The sequence below is a fragment of the Vigna radiata genome, unplaced genomic scaffold (genome assembly GCF_000741045.1).
Source record: "Vigna radiata var. radiata cultivar VC1973A unplaced genomic scaffold, Vradiata_ver6 scaffold_122, whole genome shotgun sequence".
NCBI classification, from domain to species: domain Eukaryota; kingdom Viridiplantae; phylum Streptophyta; class Magnoliopsida; order Fabales; family Fabaceae; genus Vigna; species Vigna radiata.
The window spans coordinates 440,665-467,616 of record NW_014543108.1 but is presented as its reverse complement, the minus strand read 5'-3'; the positions used below and the strand labels follow the sequence as shown (position 1 = coordinate 467,616).

Sequence of the window (26,952 nt, the reverse complement as noted above, 5' to 3'; positions counted from 1 at the left end):
CACTCAAAAAAACAACAAAAAAATTACCCTCAAATCCACTCAAATCCATTCAAATCATCTCCCCCAAATCATCTCTTTTCCATCACTACAAAAGAACACACCCTCAATGATTGTTGCAAGTTATAAGAAATAATATGTCAGTTCATAAAATTTATGTTAAGAAACTCTTAACATTTCATCACATTGGAGAGCCACTTTCTTCATTCACCGGCAGACCTTCAACCTAAGAACTTCTCTCTCTGTTACATGCAACTCTGCTCAGTATGTCCGTGATATTTTCTCTCTTCACTTGAAGTATCTTTCCTCACTATAACCTCGACATGCAGTCCACCTTCGTGGGCACCAAAATCTCATCATGATTACGTGTAGCTCTCCGATATTCCCTCTCTTTCCCCTTAGGAATCGTTGTGACATGGATTGTCATTTGGAACGAAGTTCTCATTGCTTTCAACAAAACCCTAGTTGCGCACATTTTCCTAACTGTAAAATCCTTCCATGACATTCTCCCTCCCATTCACACAAGTCTCCATCTCACTCGATCCCTCTTCTTCGCCCCACCCTCTTTGTTCACGAGCATGTGGTCAACTAACCTTTGTTGCGAAAAAACTTGATTATCTTTTGTTATTGTTGTGGTATTCATATAATCAAGTAGAATTTATAGACTCACATCTTTCTACCGATTGTACTTAAAATAAATTAAAAAAAAAAAACTATAAACAACTAACGAATTTATTATCCAGTTTCAAATGTTAATATATTACTATCTACAATGACTAATATTTATGTTTATTCTAAATCAAACAAAACTTTTATGTAAACTTAAATGCTTCTTGTATTGTATGACCGTTCAGTCAGTTTGTTTGAGGTTGACAACCAATTCTTGGTGAGGAACTGAGAAGAACCATCCCATGACTGGACAGTTGATAAATCATGTCGATCAGTTATATGCTAAGTTAATTAACCAATGTTAAACCTACCTAAAAGTAAAGTGTAATTATCTACAATCATGTCATAATTAGGTCATTACTAATTAAAAGTGCATCCCCAAATCTATTAATGCAGGTTTGAGGTAAGAAGTTATGTAATTATGCATTTATTATGCCATTAATAATTGAGCTGTTAAATCTTTATCGATTTTGACATCGAGTACCTTCTGCAGATAATCTCTAAGTGGCATAGACAAACGGTTGTACGAAGACTTAAACTGAAAGGTATCATTCAGACCTTTCCTTGACATATTAGACATTAGACCGTTGACCTCGATCCCACACTCGAAACACTTTTTTTATTCTTCATATGGGCTTCCTATATACAGGAATTCCTCTCACACCATGCTTGCTCGTTTCATGATTGATCGAGTTCTTCTCTATCTCAATGGCCAACTTGTTCTTTGTTTTAACTGACTTCTTCTCAACCTTGGTCGACTTGTCCCTAACTGAGTTCTTTTTTGTCTTTGTGGCCAACTTGTTGTTAACCGAGTTCCTATCAATAGGTCAAGCCCTTTTTAAGGGATTGGACAATTCTCACGTCCATTTCACACCAAACTTAACAACCATTTCAGGTTGCTCTTCTCATCTTGTAATTCGAGTGTAGCTCTCAAATCCTTTTCGGCACGCAATTGTTCTTGAAATCTTGAAACATCTTGTTCAAGTTCCAAGTGTCATTTATGTAAAGTCTGCTTTCTTCTATCTAAGCTTGCTTATGAAATTGCATTGCCTCTCACCTCCTTTTCAATTTTCTCTTGTAAATCGCCTTTTGTAAGCTTTAACTTTTGAATAACAAGCTTGTCTTCGCACATGTCCTAGTCATCTAAGTTGTACAAATGTGTCAATAAGCTTTCTAGATGCTTTACTAAGATATTTAAGCTCTCCACTTGCTCTACCAACTTATTTGAGCTATCTAAATGCTCAACAAAGCTACCTGAGTTTGTTAGAATTATGTTTTTTGTAACTGCTTTAATTTATTTTAATTTATTAGATAGGACTGAGTAAATAAGTGGTTGCTACACTTTAGGAACAAATCCCTTATTTTTAACCACCTGAAAACTGTTAAGTGGATTTTTTATTTTATTTTTGAATCTTTGGAATCATTATATATGTAATGATGGTATATTGAATAAATTATCCTTTTCCTGAATTCAGAAATTCTCCATTGTCTTCTATCTTTATTTCTCTGTTGCTTCATTTCTCTTCTAAAAACCAACAATTGGTATCGAGAGCTTTTTTCTTACGGGACCTATGAAAATGAATGTTGAATCAAATTTCTCACAAGTTGCACCTCCAGTCTTTGATGGAGAAAGCTACGATCTTTGGGCTGTCAAAAGGGAAACTTATCTAGAGGCTCTAGATCTTTGGGCTGTCAAAATGGAAACTTATCTAGAGGCTCTAGATCTTTGGGAAGCTGTAGAAGAAGAGTATGAAGTTCTTTCGCTGCCGGAAAATCCTACCATGGCCCAGATCAAAATTCACAAGGAGAGAAAAAACTACAAAAGCAAAGGCAAAATCATGTCTATTTGCTGGTGTTTCTCAAACCATCTTCACAAGAATTATGACTCTTAGATCAACAAAAGAAATTTGGGATTATTTAAAGGAAGATTATGCTGGGGATGAAAGAATAAGAAGCATGCAGATACTTAATTTAATGAGGGAATTTGAATTGGAAAGGATAAAAGAGTCTGAAAAAAATCAAAGAATACTCAGACAAATTGTTGGGTATTGCCAACAAGATAAGGTTGTTGGGCAGCAATTTTCCTGATTCCAAAATTGTTGAGAAAATTCTGGTAACCGTGCCAGAAAAGTATGAAGCATCTATTGCTTCCTTGGAGAACACAAGAGATTTGTCTAAAATCACATTTGCAGAAGTGCTACATGCATTCCAAGCCCAAGAGCAACGAAGTTTGATGAGGGAAGATCATGTTGTTGAAGGTGCTCTCTGGTCAAAAGCCAACAAGCCAGGAATTACAAGAAGAATCATCCAGCCAACCGTCAGAGCAATACAAATAATTACGATAAAGGAAAGGGTGGAAAGAAAAGTTACCCACCTTGTCAACATTGTGGAAAAATGGGTCACCCTCCATTCAGATGCTGGCAAAGACCTGACGCTAAATGCACCAAGTGCAATCAACTTGGGCATGAAGCTATCATATGCAAAAACCAAAATCAACAACAAGAGGAAGAAGCTAAGGTTGCTGATTAGGAGGAGGAGGAAGACATGTTATTTGTAGCTACTTGTTTCTTGAGCAGTGAATCAAGTGAAAGTTGGCTGATAGATAGCGGTTGTACCAATCACATGACCTTCAACAAGGCTCTTTTCAAAGATTTAAGGCCAACTGATGTCACCAAAGTTAGAATAGGTAATGATGATTATATCTCAGTCAAAGATAAGGGGACAGTCGCAATTACAAGCTGTGCAGGCACAAAGTTTATTCCCGATGTTCTTTTTGTTCCTGAAATTGACCAAAATTTGTTAAGTGTTGGTCAACTGATTGAAAGAGGATTTAGAGTTATTTTTGAAGACAAAAATTGCTTGATTAAAGATGCAGCTGGTCAAGATATGTTCAAGGTGAAAATGAAAGGTAAAAGTTTTCCTCTAAAACCATTGGAGGAGGAGCAAACTATTTTTTCATTCAAGGAAAATGTGACAGAAATCTGGCACAAGAAGCTAAGTCATCCTCATCATATTTTGGGTGCAAAGAGTTTCTTTTATTTTGCAGCAATGGCTGCAACATTAATGTTGATTCTTTTCAATGTGGTTGTAGTTTGCCATGGAGGCAAAACAAATTCTTTCANTAGAAATGTTGATAGGGTTAAGGACATGCCCCTTCAAAGGGATGTGTTTGTTATCCCTTCTAGCTACAATGCTAGGGCTATGATTGTATCATGGGTAATCATGGACAAAANAGAAAANAATTTAGTACATTATTGGAATGAGGTGTATGAGGATGATCTTGACCATGAAGTCGAAGAAGAAAAGGAGCCTGAAGGTGCTAATAAAATCAACGGTGAATCTGTCAAGAAGAGTTATGTTGGAATTCACGGTTCAGGAGTAAGATATGTTTTTCCAAAGCCAGATTGATCTTTCATGGACTTTCACAGTTCAAAAAGCAAGGAGGAGTGTTAGAATTATTTTTTTGTAACTGCTTTAATTTATTTTAATTTATTAGATAGGACTGAGTAAATAAGTGGTTGCTACACTTTAGGAACAAATCCCTTATTTTTATCCACCTGAAAACTGTTAAGTGGATTTTTTATTTTATTTTTGAATCTTTTGAATCATTATATATGTAATGATGGTATATTGAATAAATTATCCTTTTCCTGAATTCAGAAATTCTCCATCGTCTTCTATCTTTATTTCTCTGTTGCTTCATTTCTCTTCTAAAAACCAACAGAGTTCTCCACCTAGCTTTCTAAGTTGTTCACTTGCTCCACCGAGCTACTTGAGCTTTTCATATGCTCCACTGCATTGTTTGGGCTATATGCATATCTTACTGACCTCTCCAACCTACTTGATTTTCTTGCCAAGTTCTTCATTCTACTTCGCCTTCTTAATGGGTTCTCCACTTGCTTGGGAAGCAAGAAGGGCATTCACTTGGAGACTCCAATCGTCATAGTTAACCACCTTTGTCAACTTAGGTAGGGACACATTATTTGTAAGTCTAACTAACTGGCTTTGATACCACTTTGTAAACAATAAACCTCTTTTGTGAAAAAAATTGATTCACCTCTTGTTGTTGTTATGTTATTTATGTACTCAAAACAGAATAAAGCAACTATAAACTATTGGCTTATTTACTACCTAGACTCCAATGGTTAATACATTAACTACACACAACGACAAAGACATTAACTACCCATAACAACTTATACATTAACTACCCATAACGACTAATATATTTAAGTTTATTCTAAATCCAACACAACCTATGTAACCATCGTTAAGGTTGTCTCTATAACTACCATCATTAAGGTCATCGCCTTTTGATCTATCACTACCTATGAAAAAAAGTTGCAATGAGGAGAAAAACATAGTTGTAATGGGAAGGAAGAGAAGTACCCTCAAGAGAGAAAAACTCTAATATTGTTTACTACCTATAACAAACCTTTTACGTTTTTTATAAAGTGTAGGAGAAACTTGCTTTATAGCATGACAAAATACAATTTTTTTAGCAGTTTATAATGAAAAACATAGTTAATTCATTATTATTTATATATAGATAAATATTTTTCTACCAAAATGTTGAATAAATGTTTATGCGGTATAAAAATTATGGTGTTTATTCACACATCACAACAAAAGCATTTTTTTGGTGCGTTTTTTAAAAAAAAAAATTCCAAAATGGGACATGCGAATGTGATATGATTGAAGGTTATTCACTGGTTGAGGAGACTAGGAGTGATGCAAATACTCAATTGATCTAGGGTAACAAAAGGTTATTTGTTGATCAGGGATACCAGGAGTGGTGTGAATACTCATTCAGTTTAGAATAACTAAATGTTATTCATTGACTGAGGATACCAGGAGTGGTGAGAATACTCAACTGGTCTAGGGTAATTGGAGTTGATTTGCTGATAAGGGATACCAAAAGTGATGAAGAATACTTCACAACCAGTAGTGAGTTAAACTCAACTAGATGGTATATCAGAGTGATACAAAAAATGTCTAGGAATACCAAAAGTGGTGAGTAATACTACACAATCAGGAGTGAGTAGAACTTAACTAGTCAGAAGTAATAGTGGTTACCCAATACGACTAGGGACACCAAGAGTGGTTTAAAACAATCAAATTTTATTTCATTGAATATTTAATGGAACCCCCTAAGTTGGCTTAAAGGAGAACTGGATGTAGCTTTAACAAGTGAACCAATATAAAAATTGTTTGTGTGGTTTAGTCTATCTAGAAAATGATTGTTTCATAGTGAAAGTTATCCTCATACACACTCAAGTTAACAACAAGTCATCAGCAAACTGTTATATCTTTAACGAGTTACTGCTTAGATACCTCTGGGAAATGCTGAGTTAGTTTTGTAAATGATCTACACATAATAATGTTTATAGATGAAACACAACTAACTCATAAACGTTACGCACTTTAAGATCAGCCTTATAAAAGAAAAAAAGTTATGAAAATACTATTTAACTCCCTTCTAATGTTTTCCCACAACTTTAATTGGTATCAAAGTTAGTCTCGATGAGCTAGTTCCTAACAGAACTCGAGGAAACGATTCAAAGGCTACAAGTTGTTTAAGGAGCTTGATGTACAGGAGACAAGACAAGACAGAAAAAGAAACAATCCTCTTGTCTCCAACTATATATGGAAGGATTGATCAAAGACGTCAAGAAGCAGACTTAGCATCTCTGACAATAAAACATGTATCCTTCATCACAACCATGGAAATGCTCGTGAAGAAGATCAACCAGTCTTCAAGAAAGTAGGAGTCTGAAGAAAATTCTATCACAATCTATCTTAAAGTCGTGTCAAGTTGACGTAATTCTATTGTTCAAAACATTTTAGAACTTGAAGTCTTGATGGCATACCCCTTGCCATGACCTAGCACATTCATGAAGAGTTGGAGACATCTATGAAAGATCGGCCTCAACTCTTTCTCTTGGGCCATCTTAAGTCATCATGAAGATTTAGTAGAGTAAGAATAATTTTGGGCCTTGTATTTTGGGCCAAGTAGTCTAGATTTTATTTGGGCTTTGTATTTTGGGCCAAGTAGTCTAGATTTTATTTGGGCTTTGTATTTTGGGCCAAGTAGTCTAGATTTTATTTGAGCTTGGTATTACAAGCCTAGTAGTGTAGGATTTCAATTGGGCCTTGTATTTTGGGCTAAGTAGAATAGGATTTTGACCAAACAAGTCAACAAAGGGCCAATGCCCAAAGTTGACTATGCTTGGATGTCCAAAATGGGTGTGTTGACCAAGGGGTCAACATTTTGGCTAAGATTGGAGAACAAGGGAGAAGAATTTCGTCCTAGACATGTGGAAGCTTCCCATTGGAGAGTTTTCCTCCAAGTTAGTGGCCATGTGTCACTTTAGGAATGGAGGGTTTTTCCATAGGTAGTGGCCACATGTCACTCTCTCATTTGAGAGGATTTTTGCCACTTGTATCCCTCCTATTGGAGAGGATTTCTCTTTGCTCTCCAAGACAACCAAGGTGACTCTTTTAGGTTAAAGTTTCAGCCCATTTTTGAGACACCTTAGCCTATAAATAGAGGTGTTCTCCATCATGTAATCACCTTTGATTTAAAGTAAAGTTATGTAGCCATTTTTGTGCCATACTACTCTTTTAAGGTCACCCTAGGTTAGAGCAACCCAAGTGGCCTCCTCTAGCCACCTTCCTCCAAGAGTTGACCTAACCCCTCTTAGAGAACCACCAAACACACCTTCCATCACCATTCAAACTCATTAAAACCATGAGCTATCAACACCTTTCACCACTACCAAATTCTGTAATCTTCATCCATTATCTTATTGCTTGATTTACTTCTAGATTTGACTTGTCCTAATTAGAGCATATTTTTCTTTTGCCATCAAGTCTTGTCAAGTTGACACGATTCCAATATAGAACATTTTAAATTGAAGTTATACCAATTTGAAATTACTTTTCCAAAAATTGAACTAAAATCGTACTAACTTATTTTAGTTTAAAATGCATTGAAGTAAAATCACATCACCTAGACACGACTTCAACTTAAAAAATGCATTAAACAACATTACTCTCACTTTGATACAACTTCTAAAATTATATATTTTTTTAAAATGACCCATTGTAATAATTTAAAAATAATATTACGCCATTTTTATGTTTTACCAACAACACTTTTCGTCACATCCCATAAATTCCCCACCTTAGTGGGAGACACATGTCACACCCTCCCAGTTTCCCCATGGTATTGGGAGACAAATCCGTCAGCCTCATTTAATTCCCCATCCATTGGAAACCGTGCGGCAACAGAGGAGGTGAGATGTGCAGGAAGTGGAATCCAAGTGGCAGCTCATGGAGTGCAGCAATTCAGAAAGTGGACCCATCTGGCAGCATGGGACTCGACCGTTCGGTTTTTGGAGGTGGTATAAAAGCTGAAATTTTAAATCTGGCATCATTTTCCCTGCATACGATCTTCTTCTCCAAAACTTCAGAACTCCATTTTCTCTTCCTTCTCTCTAAAACCCTCCACCTTCTCTCTAAGATTCCGACCACTTTCTTCCCTCCGATCATCCACCTTCTTTTAGAATCAATACTCCCGGTGCCAAGAGCTTTTGATTGCACCGATCAGATTTTCATTTGAACCGGTAAGCAATTTTATCCTTTTGAAATTCCTTGCCTTCCTTGTATGCAAGAACCGTTTCATACTTGCATGTGCTTATTAATACATTCTCTGAATCCATTTTGTGTATTTGATGCAATGATGGATGTCTTTCACCGATTAGACCTTGAATTGGAGTCATAGAAGTAGTTGCTGTAAAGATTTAGAAGCTAGCTGGAATTAGAGGTAAGGAAAGCTTATAAATTTAATTACGATTATTTTGTATGCATGATTTTGTGAGTTATGCTTGCTGAATGTATGATCTGGTTGTTGAGAAATGCATGTTTGATTTTTGGTATGAAATATGTCATAAAGTTACAAAACTTAGTGAAAATATGAATCTGTAATCGAAATATGTCATAAAGTTAAAATAATTGATCTGGTACCTTTGTGTTGAAACTTAAATATCTTGCTTGGTTATCCGTTCGGAATTAACCATTAAAGGACGTCCGGTCTTATACTGAACGTCCGGTCTCTAAGTTTTTGGTCATAGACTGAGTATTCGGTCTCATATTAACTATTTAGAACGTTCAATCATACACTGAGCGTTCAGTCTATATTGATAATGTTCATTTAAAAGTGCCAGGTCTTATACCAGTACTTAAATTCTAAGAACGTCCGGTCATAAACTATACGTTCGGTCATACAAGTGTTTAGTATTGGACTAACACTTTATTTCTGAAGCATTTGGCTTCATATTATTGCTATTAATTATTTAAGAACGTTCGGTCATAAACCAAGCGTTCGATTTTACACATACGATAATCTGTTTGAGCATTTGGTCATAGACTAAGTACTCGATTTGATATTAATTATCCTTCTTGGAAAAACGTCCGGTTTATAATATTACTTATTTGAAAAATGTTTGGTCTTACATTGACACTTGATTCCTCACAGAGTGTTCAGTTTTGCACTGACACTCGTTTTATTGAAGAGAACTTCTGCTAGTCATAAAGGCATTTGACTAAAGTCATAAACTTTGTATTCGTTTCCTTCCAAGACTGACTTATGTTGTTTAGCGTTCATTCTTCTTCATGAATAAGTTTACCTGAATTGTTTTCAAAAAGTGTTCGGTTTTATCCTCTGCCAGACCATCAGGTCAACTATTAAAATTTCTTGTTTTATTCAGTCTCTTGTTCTTTGACCGTTCGGTCACTTATTGAATCCCTTTGATACTCAGTTTCCTTATCACAATTGGTCATTTTGTATCCGTACTGTTTATAAGAAAAAAAAGTAAATGATGAACGAATTTATTATGATTTAAGAGTATTCCAGGGAGGAATATCTCATGATTGGAATTGGATTGGTAAAGTATGACTGTGGCCAAAGGCTCAGGTTCTGGCTCTATCCTGATATTCCGTGATTACGCCTTCTCAGGTAGAGAAGGGTAACTCATGCGTGGGAATGGCAGGAGGTCCTTTAGCCTAGTATTTTTATACTGAGGTGGTTCCACTGGACTAACCTCGGGTGGCGGTCTGTTGAGTGTATCCTAGCCAGGTCCACCCGGGTGCAGAGAGCGGTGAGCATACATGGTCATACCGTCTGGACAGTGTCTGGAGGAATTGGTTATGATGTGAATACCGTTCAATATTTTTTATGGAAATACTTAACTTATGAATTATGATTGAGATATTGATGTATATGATTTATGTGTATGTTTTGAAAAATATATCGAAAATGATTAATTAAATTTACATAAGTTTACCCTTATTTGTTTTGTCTTGTCTAAGTTGTCGTTCGGTATTTGACCGTCCGGTTGGTTCTCTTCACTGCAATGATCATCCTTTTGGGTGTGAGCAGAGGGTGCTCTTGAAGATACTTTGGAAGATGCCCTGCAGACAGAACAACCTTTGGATGTGATGCCGAAAAATTGTGCAGGACCGTTCGGTCCTTAGATTAGATTTTACTTTTGCTTAGAGTATGTAACCGTACGGTTCGGGTTTTGTAAGAACCGTTCGGCCTAGATATCCCTTTAATGTATCATTCGGTCTAGAACTTGTCATATGACTGTTCGGCCTTAAATTTGTAAATGCTATCAGACTTCTATATTTTTGTACAACTTTAAATTCTATATGAAATCTCATATTTTCTTTATTCCAATGTGCTTATCTCCTACTGTTCTTTATTATTATTCATGTATACTCCTAAAATAAATAATAGTTTTCCAACTATATTTATTACGATGTTACACTTTTTTATATAAAAAAAAAAACATAAACACACACCTGTGATATATTTTGATTTGATTCTTTATCGTTTTTAAATATTAAAATCAATTTAATAAATAAAAGGTAAACAACAAAAATTAAAAAAAGTATATTTTCAATCGAATGAAATCAATTTTCAGATTTTATGTTAAAAATCATTGCAGTTCAAATCGAACCAAACTCTATTTTTTAATTTAATAATATTATTCAATATATATATATATATATATATTTTGTAAAGCCACGAATTCACTAACTTCTAATCAAAAAAAATTCTGATAGCATATAAAAAAAAGAAACTTAGAAAATAAAATTTGTAAAATGATAACCGTTAGTTAAATGGTAAAATATATATTAAAAGGGGTTAAAATATTTTTAATAAAAAATTAAAAGGGGTTAAAATACTTTTAATCAAAAACTAATTTTACCTACGGAATGTAAAACAGAGAGGGAGTAAAAATAAGGTTACAAAGCTTTCAAGGGAAGCTTGCTGTTTGTTTCAAAAGGAAACCCTCACCAATCGCTTCGCTGCACTTCACACTCTTTACACTTCTCAGTGTTGAAGAGGACAAAGAAATTCAATTCTGGAAGTAGCAGTGAACTAGGGTTTCGACGCGGCCATGGAAGAGGAGAAGGTGGGAACCCCGTCGTCAGCGTCGAGAGGCAACAATGGCAGTGATCAATGTCCGGCGAGTGTAAGCCCTAGAGCGCGCATTGTCTCCGTTGCCTCCAACATTGCCTCGCAGCCTCTTCACGACTCTGATCCTCGCGTTTGGGGCGTTCTCACTGCCATTTCCAACAATGCCCGCAAAAGGCACCAGGTTTCCCCATTTTTTCCTGTTTTACTCTTTCTTTCTTCTTCCAAAGGTTTATTGCGTACAAGCTCCCAGTGTTTTGTTATTTTGGCTCTATTTAAGTCAAGTTTATTGAGTTCAAGGATAATTGAATATGAATGCTTAGTTTTTTTTTTTTTTCCGTGATTGTATGTTGTTTGTTTAAATTATTTACTTATTTTTCTGATAACTAATATTTCGGGGGAAAGTGATTGGTCAGCTTCTTCTATCCCAATCATGGTTTTTCTTCCCATATACAAACACAACGTCTTGTTGAAGAGATTGAAACCCAGTAAACGAGAGTTTTTGTACTTGTGGGAATTAGCGACTGATATTTTGTCAGTAGTCTCTGTTTTATTAAAACATAATGGATAAATATTTGTTTATATTTGAATTGTGAAGGACGGATGGAATAATTAATATTTATTGTTGTCTAATACGGAGTAGTAGTTTTGTCGTATTTTAGGAAGACAACGGTGAAGTAGTTTTAAAGGTTTCTTGAGGTTTTTATGTTTTTATATTGTTATTGCTTTGGAATGCCATTACCTTTGCTAGAAAGAAAGGGAATGGGAAAACCCTTCTTAAATGAAAAAGAATGAATTGTTGGATAACTTTGGGTTATAAAATGTCATTTTTCCCTTTTTATTTAATGATTTATGATTTTAGAATTTAAAATGGTTGCACTAGTTGAATTTTTGTTATTATATGAAGGTGAGTTTAATATGTATATGTTGGTGACTTGTTTTTTTATAACAATAGTATTGGGGAATTGACCCTATTGTTCATTATTTTTGGGTAAATGTAGTCTACATTGAGTCCTTTATACCTTGTTCACTTGAATGGATTTGAGAGGATTTGAAAGTAAATTTTGTTGTTATTTATTTGAGTGTATTTGGAGGTAAGTGAGAGTAGATTTGGAAGTAAAGTTTGGGAGAATTAGTGTAAGATTTGATTTATTTGACAGATTAAAAAAATTTACTTCCAAATCCACTCTCACTTACCTCTACATCCACTCAAATAAATAACAAAAAATTTATCTTCAAATCCTCTCAAATCCTTTGAATTACTCTCTTTCAAATTCATTCAAGTGAACAAAGCTTTAAAGTATTGGTTGTGTCGACTGCAAACAAAAACCATACGAAGGGACGTGGTTAAAAACATAAAACAAAGGTTATCATGAGGAATTTTTTGTTACTTTATTTAGACTGTGAGCTGTTTGTTGATGTCCTAAATATTGTCAATTTAGTGGAAATTCTGTTGCTCCTGTATGAGTGTGAGCCTTGGCACAATGGTTAGGTTGCTGCCTTCTGACTTAAAAAAGTCATGCATGGGTGGACAACCCATCAAATAATTTCTCTGTTAGTCTGAGTTAGGCTATGTATATCTTTCCTCCCCAGACGGCCAGACCCCACTAGATGAGGATTGTGTTTGTTGCTCCTTTACAAATAGTCAACTAAAATTCTACTACTGATCATCCAGACTACTCGTTAAGGGAAATGTTTGGCAATTAGGTACAATTCAATCAGTGGCATTTCAATTTCAGCACTTGACCCAGACCTACAAACATCTGTGATTTCAAATTTACAAACTTTCTAATCAAATTGTGCATGGTAGTTTATTCCTACTTGTTTTCTCTGTGACCAATGTTACTGACTGACTTTTATTTTCAATTTTTTGGTTTTAGTGTTCATTGCTCTTTTAATTTTTTTTCATAAACGGTTGCAATAGGGAATTAACATTATGTTAAGTGCTGATGAACACTGCTTTGGGCGATTGGTAGAGGATGTGCGTTTCCAGATTGATTCCAATTCTGTTAGTGCAAATCATTGCCGAATATACAGGATGAAGGTTACTAATGAAAATATGGAGAATGCCACATCAATACTCTTGAAAGATACAAGGTATTGATTTCTTTTTGGAACTTGAGGTCTACCCATCATTTAATAGGAATTAAAGAGCTTTTCACCGTTTTTTCTTCATATTCTGATTTTTGTAAAACTTTATTCAGCACAAATGGAACTTACCTAAACTGGGAGAGGCTGAAAAAGAATGGTGCTGCGGTGAAAGTCTGCCATGGTGATATTATATCATTTGCTGCTCCTCCGCAGCATGGTATTGTAATTTTGAATTCCCTACAATAGACTAATATTTCAATGTTTTATATCTATTCCTCCTGTTCTCACTGTAGTTGTAGAACTTGTTTTTTTACCGGTTAATGTTGAGGCTCTGTTCTCTATATTCCATTACCTTCTGTTTTCATTTCCTTTAATTGTGAAAAGTATATACAAATTTTACAAAATATTTGAGCAAATGTATGTTTTAGTGCTACTTGGTTGCAAATTGTCATTGGAAAAGTTTATATAATTCTGATTAGTTATTTCTTTTATGATTTCATTTGTATTTGTGAAAATAAATAAAATAGAACATTGTCCCATATAAAGATTTTTATTTAGTGCACGACAACTTTTGTTGTTTCTGCTTTTGCTTGTGAACCTGTATTTTAAAGATGAACAACTACTGTAATTATTTGTTATAAATTTGACATATTGCTGCTTTTGAGAGTATATTATTGCCTTCTGTATTTTGTTCTATTTCAAATTATCATAATTTGGGCTTATCATGCAGATCTGGCATTTGCTTTTGTATATCGAGATGTGCTTGTGTCTAGCCCCATGCCAGATAATGCAGTTGTTAAACGAAAAGCAGGTAGTGTAATAATGAGCAGCAGCTCATATATTTACCTTTTTTTTTTTGTCATTCTTGAATTCTGCTCTGATTTTTGTGTAAGTAGAATCAAGCTTGTAAATTTATGTTGATTTGAAGTTTTATGTGTGCTGACATTCATAATTTCCTTTATACATGATTCACTCTTTGCAAATTACCTCATTTTATTGATGATTAAGATATATAATTTATTGATTTGATATTTAAATTTATTTCACTTTCTAATACATTTTTCTTTTCTTCTGTCTTCAATTCTCTTTTGTTTCATGTGTAGAGGATTTTATTTCTGAAAACAAGAGATTGAAAGGTTTAGGCATAGGTGCTCCTGAGGGTCCCATATCTCTAGATGATTTTCGAAGCCTTCAAAGATCAAACACGGTATGTTAATTTAGAAGGATTGCATATTAGTTAAAACTTTTTTTCTTTCTTTAATCGTACCCAATATCTTCCTGACAGGAATTGAGAAAGCAATTGGAGAATCAAGTGGTTACAATTGATACTTTGCGTAGTGACAACCGTACAGCTGTTGAACGCCATGAGAGTGTATGTAAATCATTGTTGAACTTGCTGGGACAACACCTAGATTAAGCTGAGGTTCCTAAAAATACTTTAAACTTAATCCTTAATTTTACAAATGATGTAAAAAGGACAGATTATGTTATATACTTATGATAATTAGAGCCACTGATAATTATCCTTGTATCTTCCCTTGTGGTAATTTAATTTCTTGGAAAAGCAAGAAACAATATGTGATTGTCGAATTAAGTGCAGAAGCGGAACATTAATCCATATGAGCTATCTTGCTCAAATAGTTACTCAAAGAACAGTGATTTAGACAGATTGTTCTTAGGACACTTATTTGTGATAACTAGGCAACATCACATATTGCCTAAAACTAGTATTCCAGAAAAGGATCATACATTGAGATTGACTTCCATTTCATTAGAGCCAAGACCTTACTAGGAGACATCACCATTTTGTTAATTCCAATTCCATTTGATTCGAGCCAAGACCTTACTAGGAGATCATCATTTTGTTAATTCCAATTATCAAATTGGCAAATGTTTCCATGAAATCATTGAGAGGTCCCCGTCCGCCAGGTAGTTATATATGTAGCAAGCTTGATACATGATCTGTATACTCCTTTGTTGAGGGGGAGTGTTAAAAGTAATGTACTCATTATAATAATATAAACAGAACAGATTGCTTGTGACTTAATTAATTGCGTATTTTTGTAACTATCCTTTGTATTTATGATTTCTCGGAAAGAAAAATGTGTTCTGTTCATTATTCAAACCCCGAATTCATCACGAGTCCTCATTTTCTCTCTTTCTCACAATTTTATTTTAATTTTTTTAAAGATCTCCCTACCCTCCCCAACTTATTCATGATACTCTATCTATCTACGCCACTGAATTTTTTACTTTGACTTTACCTTGTCTAAAAGAAATTCAGATGTGATGTAAATCAACTATATCTGCATTTTGTCGATTCTAAAAGAAATGTTTGATCTATATTTCACCTTAATAATTCATATGGTCTATAATTTACAATGTCTTATCTACTTTATGATTCATATTTTGTAGGAAATAAAATCAGTCAAAGAATCAGTTGCAAAATGTTACCTTGACCAATTAAAAGAATTACAGCAAACGGTGGATCTCAAACAGAAGGAATTGGGGGATCTCAACAAAGCGTCTGCTGAACAAAGACATGCCCTGGAAGACCTTAATGAAAGGCTTAGTGCTTCTACACAGTCGTGTGCTGAAGCAAATTCAATAATAAGTAGGTATGGATTAGTTAATTCGTCTGTACTTCTGTACCTTATAATATCATTTTGTTTTAATGTTTCTTTTAATTATTGCTTTAAGTTGTTCTTATTGATTTAGTTTCAGCTGTTCCTTGGTTGATTGGTGTTTTATGTTACATAGTGAATTGACAATAGAGATATGGTTTCCCTTAGTTATTCCTGTCATAGTAATCTATTATGCCTACAATGAATTGGGCTGTATCTAAGTTCTTAAAGTTGTATTATTTAGCTGACAGTATAGTAACTATCTCTTTGTCGGTGTGTAGTCAAAAGGTAAACATAGCTGAACTGAAGGAACAATTAGATGATGAGCGGACTCAACGAAAAGAAGAGCGAGAAAAGGCTGCGGCTGATCTAAAAGCTGCCGTTCATAAAGCCCAGTCTGAGGCTGAAGAGGAATTAAAACGACTCTCTGATGCTGCCTTAAGAAGAGAAAGAGAGCTACAGGAAGCAATAAATAAGCTTCAGGTTTGAAAGTTTTGATGCTAAATTTGTAAGAAACTTCTCCCTTTGTACTATTAGGAGCTTACGTTCTTTCTCAATATATGTTGTAGGAGTCAGAGAGAGAAATGTTTTTGCTGGCTGAAACCTTGAGGTCCAAGCTGGTATTGTTTCAATTTTGGTCCTGTTAGTTGATGACCGTTTTTTTCACTTGTACTTTGTGTATAAATTTCCTCTTTATATTCCTTTTCTTTTACAGGAGGATACCAGGCAAAAATTGGTTGTATCTGATAATAAAGTTCGCCAATTGGAAACCCAAGTACATGAACAGAAACTAGCTGCTGAAAATGAAGTGAAGGTAATCGGATAATGTTATGTAGATTATTGTGTTACTTTATCATATTTTGCTTGATATCAAGCTGAAAATAAATTTTAATTCATGGAGCAGAAAGTAGAACTTGAACAACAAGAAACAAGAAGGTTAAGGAAAGAGCTTGAGAGCGAAAAGGTAGATATATGTGAAACACATAAGTGAATACAAAGTTGCCTTTATCTGACTATTACTAATGCTGCTCTTCATCCAAAGGAAGAAAGATTTATAGTTTATATGCTTCTTTGTTTTCTAATTGGGTGTTTTTGTGTTCTATATCTTATCCTCTTTCTTTAAGCTTCCTTTTTTCCTGCGGGTCAAATTTCCTTATTTGAAGCCGAGGTTTTTGTTGATGTGTTGTTAGCAGGCAGCACGAGAAGAAGCATGGGCTAAAGTTTCTGTTCTTGAGCTTGAGATAAATGCTGCAATGAGAGATCTTGATTTTGAAAGGCGGAGATTAAAAGGTGCTAGGGAAAGACTAATGCTTCGGTAAGACTAGATTTGATGTTGCTTATAATATTGAACATTTGTGATTTGAAAAGTTGGGGATTTGATGTTGATTATAATAATTGGACATTTGTGATTTGAAAAGTAGGTAGAATCCCCAACATAGACCATACTTACTTGCATAGTAGACCTGTCAATTTGGCCTATCTCATAGGATTTGGTCTTGACCTGCATGAGTTGGGGTCAAAGAAGTTCACGGAGCCAAAAAAAAGCCCTTATTGAAAAAGCCAACAGGACCAAAATAACTATAAAGTCTTATGGGTTAGGATCAGCTCGTGGGTCTTTCTTTTTAGCTTGAAAACAATATAGTAATAAACTATTATCATTACAGTTTGTATATGTAACAAAAACGTAGATTAACGTTACGTGTAACTGAGAAATAACATAAAAAATGAGGTTTATCCACGGCTTCCAATTTATCCTCATTGTTCTTGTAAATATTAGGATAACATTAATAACTCAAATAGTAGTCCTTCAGAAGGACAAAAGAAAATAAACAACTAAAGCTGCAACCAATCATCAAATATGTTTGAGATATAATTATTTTCCTTACCCAATGGAACTAAGCGGTTATGATTACTGATATCTTTGAACATTAAAAAACAAAACGATTTTGTGTCTGGCAATTTATAGAGAAGAGAGCATTCTATCAAGTAAAGCTTCAGCAGAACTAAGCTAATCAATCAAGATACAAATTTCTCGTAAGAGACTCCTGTAGATAATTTTAAGCAATCACAGGCCAATAACAAAAAAATGGGCCTAAGTGCAACAACCCTCCCACTAATACTGTAAAGCCAACCAAAAAGTAAACTTCCAAACACGCCTTGCTGTGCTGCTTACAAATCTAACTCAGATTGCAAAATCTAAGAGACAATAAAACAACCTCAAACTATCCTTAACAAAACAAACCCAAGGACGGGCAACTATATCGTCAAGTTTCTTCCTGATGTAGTCTTAGTAAGTTTTTTGTTTTTTGTTTGTTTGTAAACATAACATCATATAAAGAGAGAAAAGACAGTTTATGTAGAAGAATATTAGAGTTTGTGATATTAAGAACATTGAATTTTATAATTAAAATTTGAAACACTGAAATTGTAGTACTGTAATAACGAAGTGGTGAAAAGTAGATTCGAAGATTTAAATAAAGATTGATTACGTGGTGGAGGTAATATATGACTTCATCCTATTTCTTCTAAAAAGTTTGTGTATCTGATGTCAACTTATTGGATATTACAGGTAATAATGTTAGCAGGTTTGGCTTTTAAAAGGAAATGGCGGAACAAATTAATTTAGTTTTAGGGCCAGTCCCACCCTAACCTTATCCCAACCCACTTTACATGGGGTTTAAGGGGTTGGGGCTTTAGAAAAGTCCCCCCATTGAATGGGTTAAAAATATAAGGTTTAGTTTCAGAGGGGACCAGTGCTAACCCATGGGTCAAGGGTTCAAATGACACCTCTACTGCATAGAATATCAGAGGACATTTGTGTTATAACAATTATCCCATTATGCAGATTAAATTAGATAGGAACTTTCTAATGAGATCTGTTAGAGATATTATATTTAGTTTATATTGTGTTTATGTTAATTAAGAAAATATAGTCTCTATATGTTTATTAGGGAAACATTGTTCTTATTTTATTTTATTTTATTCTTACATATTCATTTGTATTTGGGCTTAGTCCATATTTTTTCTATTATAAATAGAGAACCCTATGTGTGTATTTAACACAAGGGATTAATTCCAATATATAATTTTCACTATTATGCAGATTAAATTAGATAGGAACTTTCTAATGAGATCTTCACAAGGATCATGTATACTAGGATTTTATAAATATTACTCTGATGGATCTTAACTAACTTTTAAACTGATCTAAAAGTAAAATGAGACAAAATGGATTTAGAAACATGTTCAGCAAGAGTTGGAGTATCCAAAAGTTTAGGGAGCCTTGTTTAGAAGATATTTTTGGAGTATTTGTTGCTTATTAAACTTTTTCTATTGGCATCTTTATAGAGAATGTCTGTAAAGGAATGTTTGTGACTAAGTTGATGGCTTTGATTGCAAAAGAAGGAATTTTGTGGCTAATTGTGTTACTTTGATTTGAATATATACTACTCAGCAACGTTATTTATATTGAGAATGTGGATACTGGTGTCCATAAGTACGTATTGTCATTCATATTGATTTGATTTCAACTGAATTTTACAAGTCCTAGCTGGTTATTGTACTAGTGAATCATAGTATGTGAAGTCTATGTTGACAGTTATGTTTGGTAATGCATCATGTACACCTCTTGCATTCTTCATAATGATTGCAGATTTCTAGATTTTGCAGCTGAAGCTCTCTGATGCCTTGCAGGGAAACACAGCTTCGATCATTTTATTCCACTACTGAAGAGATACAAGTTCTGTTTGCTAAGCAACAGGAACAATTGAAATCTATGCAAAGAACTCTTGAAGATGAGGAAAATTATGACAATACTTCTGTAGAAATGGATGGAGTCATTGGTGGAACCTCGGGCAGAGAAAAAGATGATGGATACCATAGCCAAAATGATGCCAAGGCAGGGTCAACTACTTCTGCACAAAAGGTTAACATAGATCAGGTTGAAACATCAAGCAATGACGCAAGTGTCACTGAGAAGCATGACTGTGATATAAGAAGTGAAGAATGTCAAAATACACAAGAGGCAGAATTCACCAGCGCTGACCATGAGCATAGTGTTAGAGGTGGCTATGGTTATAAAATCGATGGTATTGGGACAGGCAATGTATTGGAGAAAGATGCCGCTGTAGGCACTGAAAAAGTTCTTGAAACTGAAAGTCCTACAAACCAGGGTGAACAGAATATTGATTTGAACAAGTGTTTAGGTGGAGACACAATGCAAATTGATGATGATGATAACAATGTACAAGAAACTGAGGAGCTTGCTCACATACCTTCTCGTGAAGGTTTGCATCACCATCAATCGAATAATCCTTTAGACACTCAGAAGACCATTGAGGATACAGAAGTTGAAGGCACAATCACAACAGCAGACCTTTTAACTTCTGAAGTTGCTGGTAGTTGGGCTTGCAGTACAGCCCCTTCCATGCATGAAGAAAATGAATCTCTAAGAAGCAGAGATACTAATGAAGGTTCAGGAGCATTGCATGATTCAAATGTCGTGGTGGCTGAGAGTCAGACTACACTTTCTGATGCTGCAGTTGCCAGACAAAATGCACGTCGAGAACTAAGTGAGATGATTGGCATTGTTGCTCCTGATTTGAGGGAGCAATTTGGAGGTTCTGCATACGATTGTGACCAAGAGAGAAAAGACGGAGGCTGTTCATCGGACTCGGATACTGAGAGTTGTAGCAACACTAGCATGGATAACGTAGCGGATGCAAAGGGTGGATCGACATCTGATGACGAAACTCAGGTTAGTTATCATGATGAGGAGGATCAAAAGCAGGGTGATACAATGGATGAAGATGATGAAGCCACCCAAGAAGATTGATTTTCCTGCGTTGTTGGAGATTGTACATAGTTATTCTGGTATGTATTAGTTGTATAGATGCCGAAGGAATCTCCTGTATTTTTTGCAATTTCCCTAGCTCCCTACCCCCTTCCTATGTAATTAATTATATTAAGGCATGTTTTTGCAGTCAATTAATGAAAAATTATTAAATGCGATTTTGCCTCATTAAATGGAAATAGTTTGATAAAAAGGTATGAAGTTGCTAGTTAATACATGCTTCAAGTAGTCCATCTAGGGAAAGGACATACCATTACGGAAAAATTTTCCATGTGTGCCTGGAATATGAAACTCTGGTTCGTCGAGCTAATAACATAAATGCTATAATATATTACCACTTTGCCATATTGTCGTTATAATATGTATTTTATGGATATTTTTATAGAAATAAAAGGTGGGAATATGACCATTATATTAAACTTTATCATAAAAAAATTTCGTTGTCTGGTGTTGGGAAGGAAATAAAATGGATTCGTTATGATGTTTGGTAGTAATCGAAAATGTATTGGACAAATAAAAATATTCCCTTGTATTATGCATGCTTCAGCTTAAAAGTTCTTGTGTGAAGGGGCAAAAGGCATGAATTCAGTGTAAGTGCAAAAATAGGGAAGAAAGTAGGATTTGTAATGTATGGGCGATCATTGGAACGCATTTCCCCACTATTAATATAAGACTTGTTTGATTTAGAATTAATGGAGGAACTTGGGACTTTAGGTGCTTAAATGAACTGTTCGATTTCTTAGTCATATTTTTTATACTCTTCATTCATATAATTTAGCAAATATTCGTGTTCTAAGCTGTTTTAGACTTTCAGAAGATCACAGTCCTTGTTATCTGATAAAACTTTAGGAACGTGTTAATGTCAAATCAAAGGACAGTCTAGAATATGGACCTCGTGGTTTGTAGGTTAGAAATATATGCCAGAATATCTGTGCTCGAATATAACTTAGTTTTATCATATAAAAAATTATACGTAAAAATAACATTAGTAATATGCATATAATAATTTATTTGGAAATTAAGATTAAACATTCTCAAAAGAAAGTGTCACGAGATAAGAATCGTTCTGATATTATTCTGGAATTTACTGAAAGTTTGATCATGCACGTTAAGATTCTCTATAATACTTCCAAATTTGTTAGAATAGACGGTATAATAAGTTAAGAGATATGTAAAAGCAACATTGTAAGGTGATGGCAGATACAGTGGTGCATGAGAGAGTCCAGTCTCTGTAACAATCTGTGGGAAAATGAATTGAATTCATAGAGCTATAATTGTACACGTTTAAAAATGTGACGATGATGATGATAATAGAAGACGATGGAAGCTAAGTGATGTTGATGATGATGAGAATGTGTACCAATTTTGAAGGCAATCAATGCCACTGGATAATTGAGTGGCAGAGACTGAGATCATAGATTTCTCATTTGAATGCAAGGCAAATTGTGATGGTGAGGTGGACCACACACACACACATATATATATATATATATATATATATATATAGAGAGAGAGAGAGAGAGAGAGAGTTTTGATGGTGAGAGATGAATGTGTAAATAGGAAATGCATAAATAGTGCATGTGAAACTATGCCTCTTCAACTTGTGATTTATTCCACTATAATATTCTGTTAACTTTATTTTATTACTTTCTTGCATTTCCCCCATGCAATATTACTTTGACAATTTTATGATATTTTGTCAATTTTTTTTTTTAATAATTTTTTGATAACAGAATAGTGTCACTTTTATTGGTCTGTTTGAATTTATGGTAAAAAGAATTTGAAATAGACCAATCACAGTCTATCACGTATAAATTATCAAAAAGTTGTTAAAAAAATTTTTCCTATTACTTTACCAAACCCAAAAATATTGTAATTTGATACTTGTTTATGGGATACTATAGGTTAACTGAAATTTCTAAATAGTGTTTTCTTAGTTCCCCGGAAAAACAAGGGATAAAAAAAGAAAAGATAGGGTATAATATAAGATATTAAGATGGTGTTGAAAATGGGTAGGGATTTTGATATCATAGTTGACTAGTTGGTAACGTAGTGCAAGTATTTTGGTGGTAGTAATACAAGAAATGAGTGAAGGGTTGTGTTGTGGTCCTTCTCCTCATCAAATACCTACACCTTCCTTGTTCAAAAGGGTATGATGAGGGGCTCAAGAACAACCCATCTTTGGTAAAATATCATACTTTTATTACTTTATTCATAAATTTACATTTCCATCACTTTCACAATATAAACTCTCACTTACATTTATACATTTTACTTCTCTTTTCCTTTCTTCCTTCACTACTATTTGAAAATGACTCCCTTTAACTCAAGATCAAAATAACCCCACAAGCTTTGCCCTAGCTTGACACATCACTTTCCTAGCTACATCAATATCCACCTATGTCTCTCACTTATGATTTTCACCCTAATTCTAGGACTCCAATATTTGGCAAAACCACTAAAATAGTGTAATTTTTTTCAAAATTACAAAAATGGGTAGATTGAAAAAGTTACAAAAATAAATAAATTATATTAAAGTGACACAATTTTATTGTAAAAAAAATCGTATCATTGATACGATTTTATTATTTATGTCACCTTAACACGATTTACATATTCTTAACCCAACTTACTTATTTTTATAATTTTTTTTAAATCTGACAATTTTGGTAATTTAAGAGAAAAAAAATGCACCAAAATGAATAGAATCTATTCATCTTACCATCTTGGTTAACTTCAATATATGATCATGTATAGTTAGCAAAATTTCACAAATTTTTTAGGTAAACTTTGTTTTTTGTTTTGTTTTTGTGAGGATGTGAAATGGTGAGGCAAAGTTGGACAAGATATATACTAGCTTTCCACTATATGGAATGATGATAGATAAACAAAAACGATCCAATGAATGTGAGAAGGAGGCATGGTGGTGATGATGATGATGAGGAAGAAGATGAAGCCAAAATGGGATTCATTTTCCAAATAAATGAGTATGGCTTTTGTACTCAATTACATCAAGAAAAGGGACAAAATAAGGGACCTAACCACATTGACTACTTAACCCTTCCCTTCCATACAACACTCATTTCTACCTTTGGCTCCTTCTAACCACACTAACACGTGACTCTCACGTGCCTCCCCATGTGCCTCTTCTTTTCCCCTTCCTCTTCCATTGGTCCCTCTAAAGTTACACGAATACCCATTTCTTTTCATTATTATATCTTACTATAAAATATTTCGTCTTATGTATTTTAATTTCTCTTTTTGACCCTTTGTCGCATTTTCTTTCTCCAAATCCAACTAATTAATTAACTCATTAATCTTGGTTACGTGTCTATTAAGGTGTACAGATAATAAATATAAACAAAGATTTTGGTTGTGTTTTCGATTAAGCATAATGACAATGTTGAATACAATCTTAACACGTAAAGACAAACATTCAATGTGAACGACGACAAACTGAGATTAGAAAATGTTTGGTACACTTTCGAGACAAAAACCTCCTTAAGACAACTCTTAGCTATTTTATATACAACAAATAACAACTTTTGATAATTTTTTGCTTACATAAAATAATAAACATGAGGGTTAAATATGTTTTTAGTCCCTATATTTTGGGGTGATTTTGGTTTTAGTCCATTTTTAAACTATGATACAATTTAGTCCTTCAACTTTAGAAAATTATGATTTTAGTCTTTTTTACCATATTTTTTAACTTTATTTGTTGTTTCAAGTACGTTTCTTAGTTAACATTGAAGCAAAAATGTGTCAAATAGTGTAAACAATCCAAATGCTATAATGAAACGTGTTTGAAACAACAAATAAAGTTAAATAAAAAATGGTAAAAAAAACTAAAACCAGAGTTTTCTAAAGTTGAAGGACTAAATTGTACCATAGTTTGAAAATGGACTAAAACCAAAATGGTCCCAAAGTATAGGACTAAAAACATATTTAACCCTAAACATAATATAATAAAATCAATAGCTTTTTTAACGTTGAAGATATTACATTTATTAGATACAAAATAAAGTTAAGTAATTTTAAATCTTGTTTTATATGCAAGATTAAATTGAATTTAAAATTTATTTTTTAAAATAATATTAAAGTTATCTAAAATTTATTATAATAAGATTTGTTATTTGTTAAATATATCACATAACTACGTATCTGATCGTTATTATTATCCACTAATCTATGTATCATTCTTGTTATTAAATTATCTATTAATATTTAGTATCATTCTTATAATATATATTATTTGACATAAGGAGTGTGTTAGAGATATAACACAAATTAAAAGTAAGATAAATTAAAAATATATAAATAAATGTAAATTTTACTTTTAAATTTAATTTATAAGTTAGATTTAAAATTCATTTTTTAAAAATTAATAAGTATTATAAAAGTGGTTATTTATGAATTAAAGAAAAGGCATTGATATTTGATATGTGTCTTTATTATGAATCTCTAAAATTGATTTTAATCTAATAAAAAGAAGAAATGATCCGTCAACTTCCACTGTGAGAGGGGATTTGAAAATTGCTCTGATCTCTTTCGGTCGAAATGATTATCAAAGGATCAACATTTCAAAATCCAAAATGCTACAACAAATAATATTGACTGTAAAAGAAGAACTTAATTAACCTAATCAAAAGTAAGACAAAGTTGTGATGTTAATTCATTATTAGGCCAATAAGACAATCATTAATTTATTTATTTTTACCAAGTTTTTGTGATGTTAATCCCCAATACCTCCTATCATAGGGTTGACCTAATTGCATATAAGTATAAATGCAATCTTTCATATAATATTATAAACCTAAACTTGAAAGAAGCATGCCTACATTAATCTAATCAATACATCACAAAGGAAATACTTCTTTTATTTACTAACTTTTCAAATTTCACTCTTTCCAATCAATATATCTTTCTTGTAATACTAACTTTAAAAAATCAAAATGCGTTCATTTTATATAAGTTGACAAATTCAAATTCAAAAAAGTAATTTAGTTAGAGACCAATACACATTTCTCAATCATGTTTTTAATTTTATATGTTTGAATTACAAGGTAGTCAAATTTTGAGTACCAAAAATTGATATTAATAATTTAAGTGAGAGATTTGTTTGAAAAATGTATAGTATGAAAGTGGAGGGAGAGAGTAACATTTAGAAGTTAAATTCAATAGGTCCCATTATTTATGGTTTAAAGAGACATGTAGACATCTTACATTAAATTTTCTACTGCATCTTTTAGCAATGACTTTTACCAGTCAAATTCAAACCACTCTTATTTTCTTCACTATTTCATCTCCACCTATATTTCTAATTTTCTTCCTTACATTATAATCTATTACTATTATAGTAACATATTGGGTTAATTATGTTTTTTTTTTCTTAACTTTTAGTAAAAATTAAAATTAGTCCATTTTCAAAATTTTGGTCTAATTTAGTCCTCAAATTTTAGAAATGTATGAATTTAGTCCTTTTAACTAAATTTTGTTAGATTTAGTTGATATTTCAAGCACGTTTCATGATAGCATTTGGATTGTTTACAATATTTGACACATTTTTACTCAAATGTTAACTGAGAAACGCGTTTGAAACAACAAATAAAGTTAACAAAATTTGATTAAAAAGACTAAATTCAAAAAATTTTAAAATTGGGAGACTAAATTAGGTCAAAGTTTTGAAGAAAGACTAATTCCAATTTTCACTAAAAGTTAAGGGACCAAAAACATATTTAACCCTAACATATTAAAACCAAAAACTCTACTACACATTCTATACATTGCAACAATGCACTCCATATATAAAATTATGGAGAAGAGTTAGCTGTGAAATTCTGATAACAAAGATGAAACTTAAAGATTAGCATACATATATAAACGAAATCAATTACAATAAAATTATTAAATAACAACTAATTGTTAAAAATAATAATTAAACACTATACTGAATAATTTATATATTGTTTTATAAATTAAAAAATATTACTATCTAAAATAATATTTGTTACGAATTAGAATTTAAATTCATCTTTAATATTAATTATTAAAGTTTTAACTATAAAAAATAAGTATCTTATATAAAATTAGAGATTAATTTAGAATTAATAATAATAAGTAAATCAAATGTTAAAAGTTAATTTAAATTTTAATTCATAAATTAATTATAATTTTGCATTCATAAAACTATTTTAAATAAATAGTAACAAAAATGCAGTTGAGAATCTACC

At 33.1% G+C, this 26,952-nt stretch overlaps 1 protein-coding gene across 3 annotated transcripts; it reads left to right on the top strand.

Moving 5' to 3' along the window:
• Positions 1-10,990: 10,990 nt before the first annotated feature.
• Positions 10,991-20,915, top strand: LOC106752963. 3 transcript variants are annotated; one of them, XM_014634748.2, is made up of 13 exons: positions 10,991-11,336; positions 13,077-13,249; positions 13,357-13,460; positions 13,974-14,054; positions 14,347-14,450; positions 14,529-14,615; positions 15,659-15,861; positions 16,149-16,350; positions 16,437-16,487; positions 16,583-16,681; positions 16,772-16,831; positions 17,058-17,182; positions 19,561-20,915. In XM_014634748.2, exons 1-13 carry the CDS (start codon positions 11,136-11,138, stop codon positions 20,699-20,701), a joined length of 2,631 nt encoding a protein of 876 aa, XP_014490234.1. In that variant the 5' UTR covers positions 10,991-11,135; the 3' UTR covers positions 20,702-20,915. The 3 variants fall into 3 exon arrangements, with proteins under 3 accessions (XP_014490234.1, XP_022633065.1, XP_022633066.1); XM_022777344.1 differs by having other exon boundaries at positions 17,061-17,182; positions 19,561-20,914; XM_022777345.1 differs by lacking the exon at positions 10,991-11,336 and adding an exon at positions 12,406-12,958.
• The last annotated feature ends 6,037 nt before the right edge of the window (positions 20,916-26,952 follow it).

Bases quoted from the DNA above. Each gene is read 5' to 3' on its own strand.
- LOC106752963 (XM_014634748.2), top strand. From the start codon at position 11,136: ATGGAAGAGGAGAAGGTGGGAACCCCGTCGTCAGCGTCGAGAGGCAAC. The intron at 16,682-16,771 runs GTAATCGGATAA...TTCATGGAGCAG, and splicing joins CTGCTGAAAATGAAGTGAAG to AAAGTAGAACTTGAACAACA. The intron at 16,832-17,057 runs GTAGATATATGT...ATGTGTTGTTAG, and splicing joins AAGAGCTTGAGAGCGAAAAG to CAGGCAGCACGAGAAGAAGC.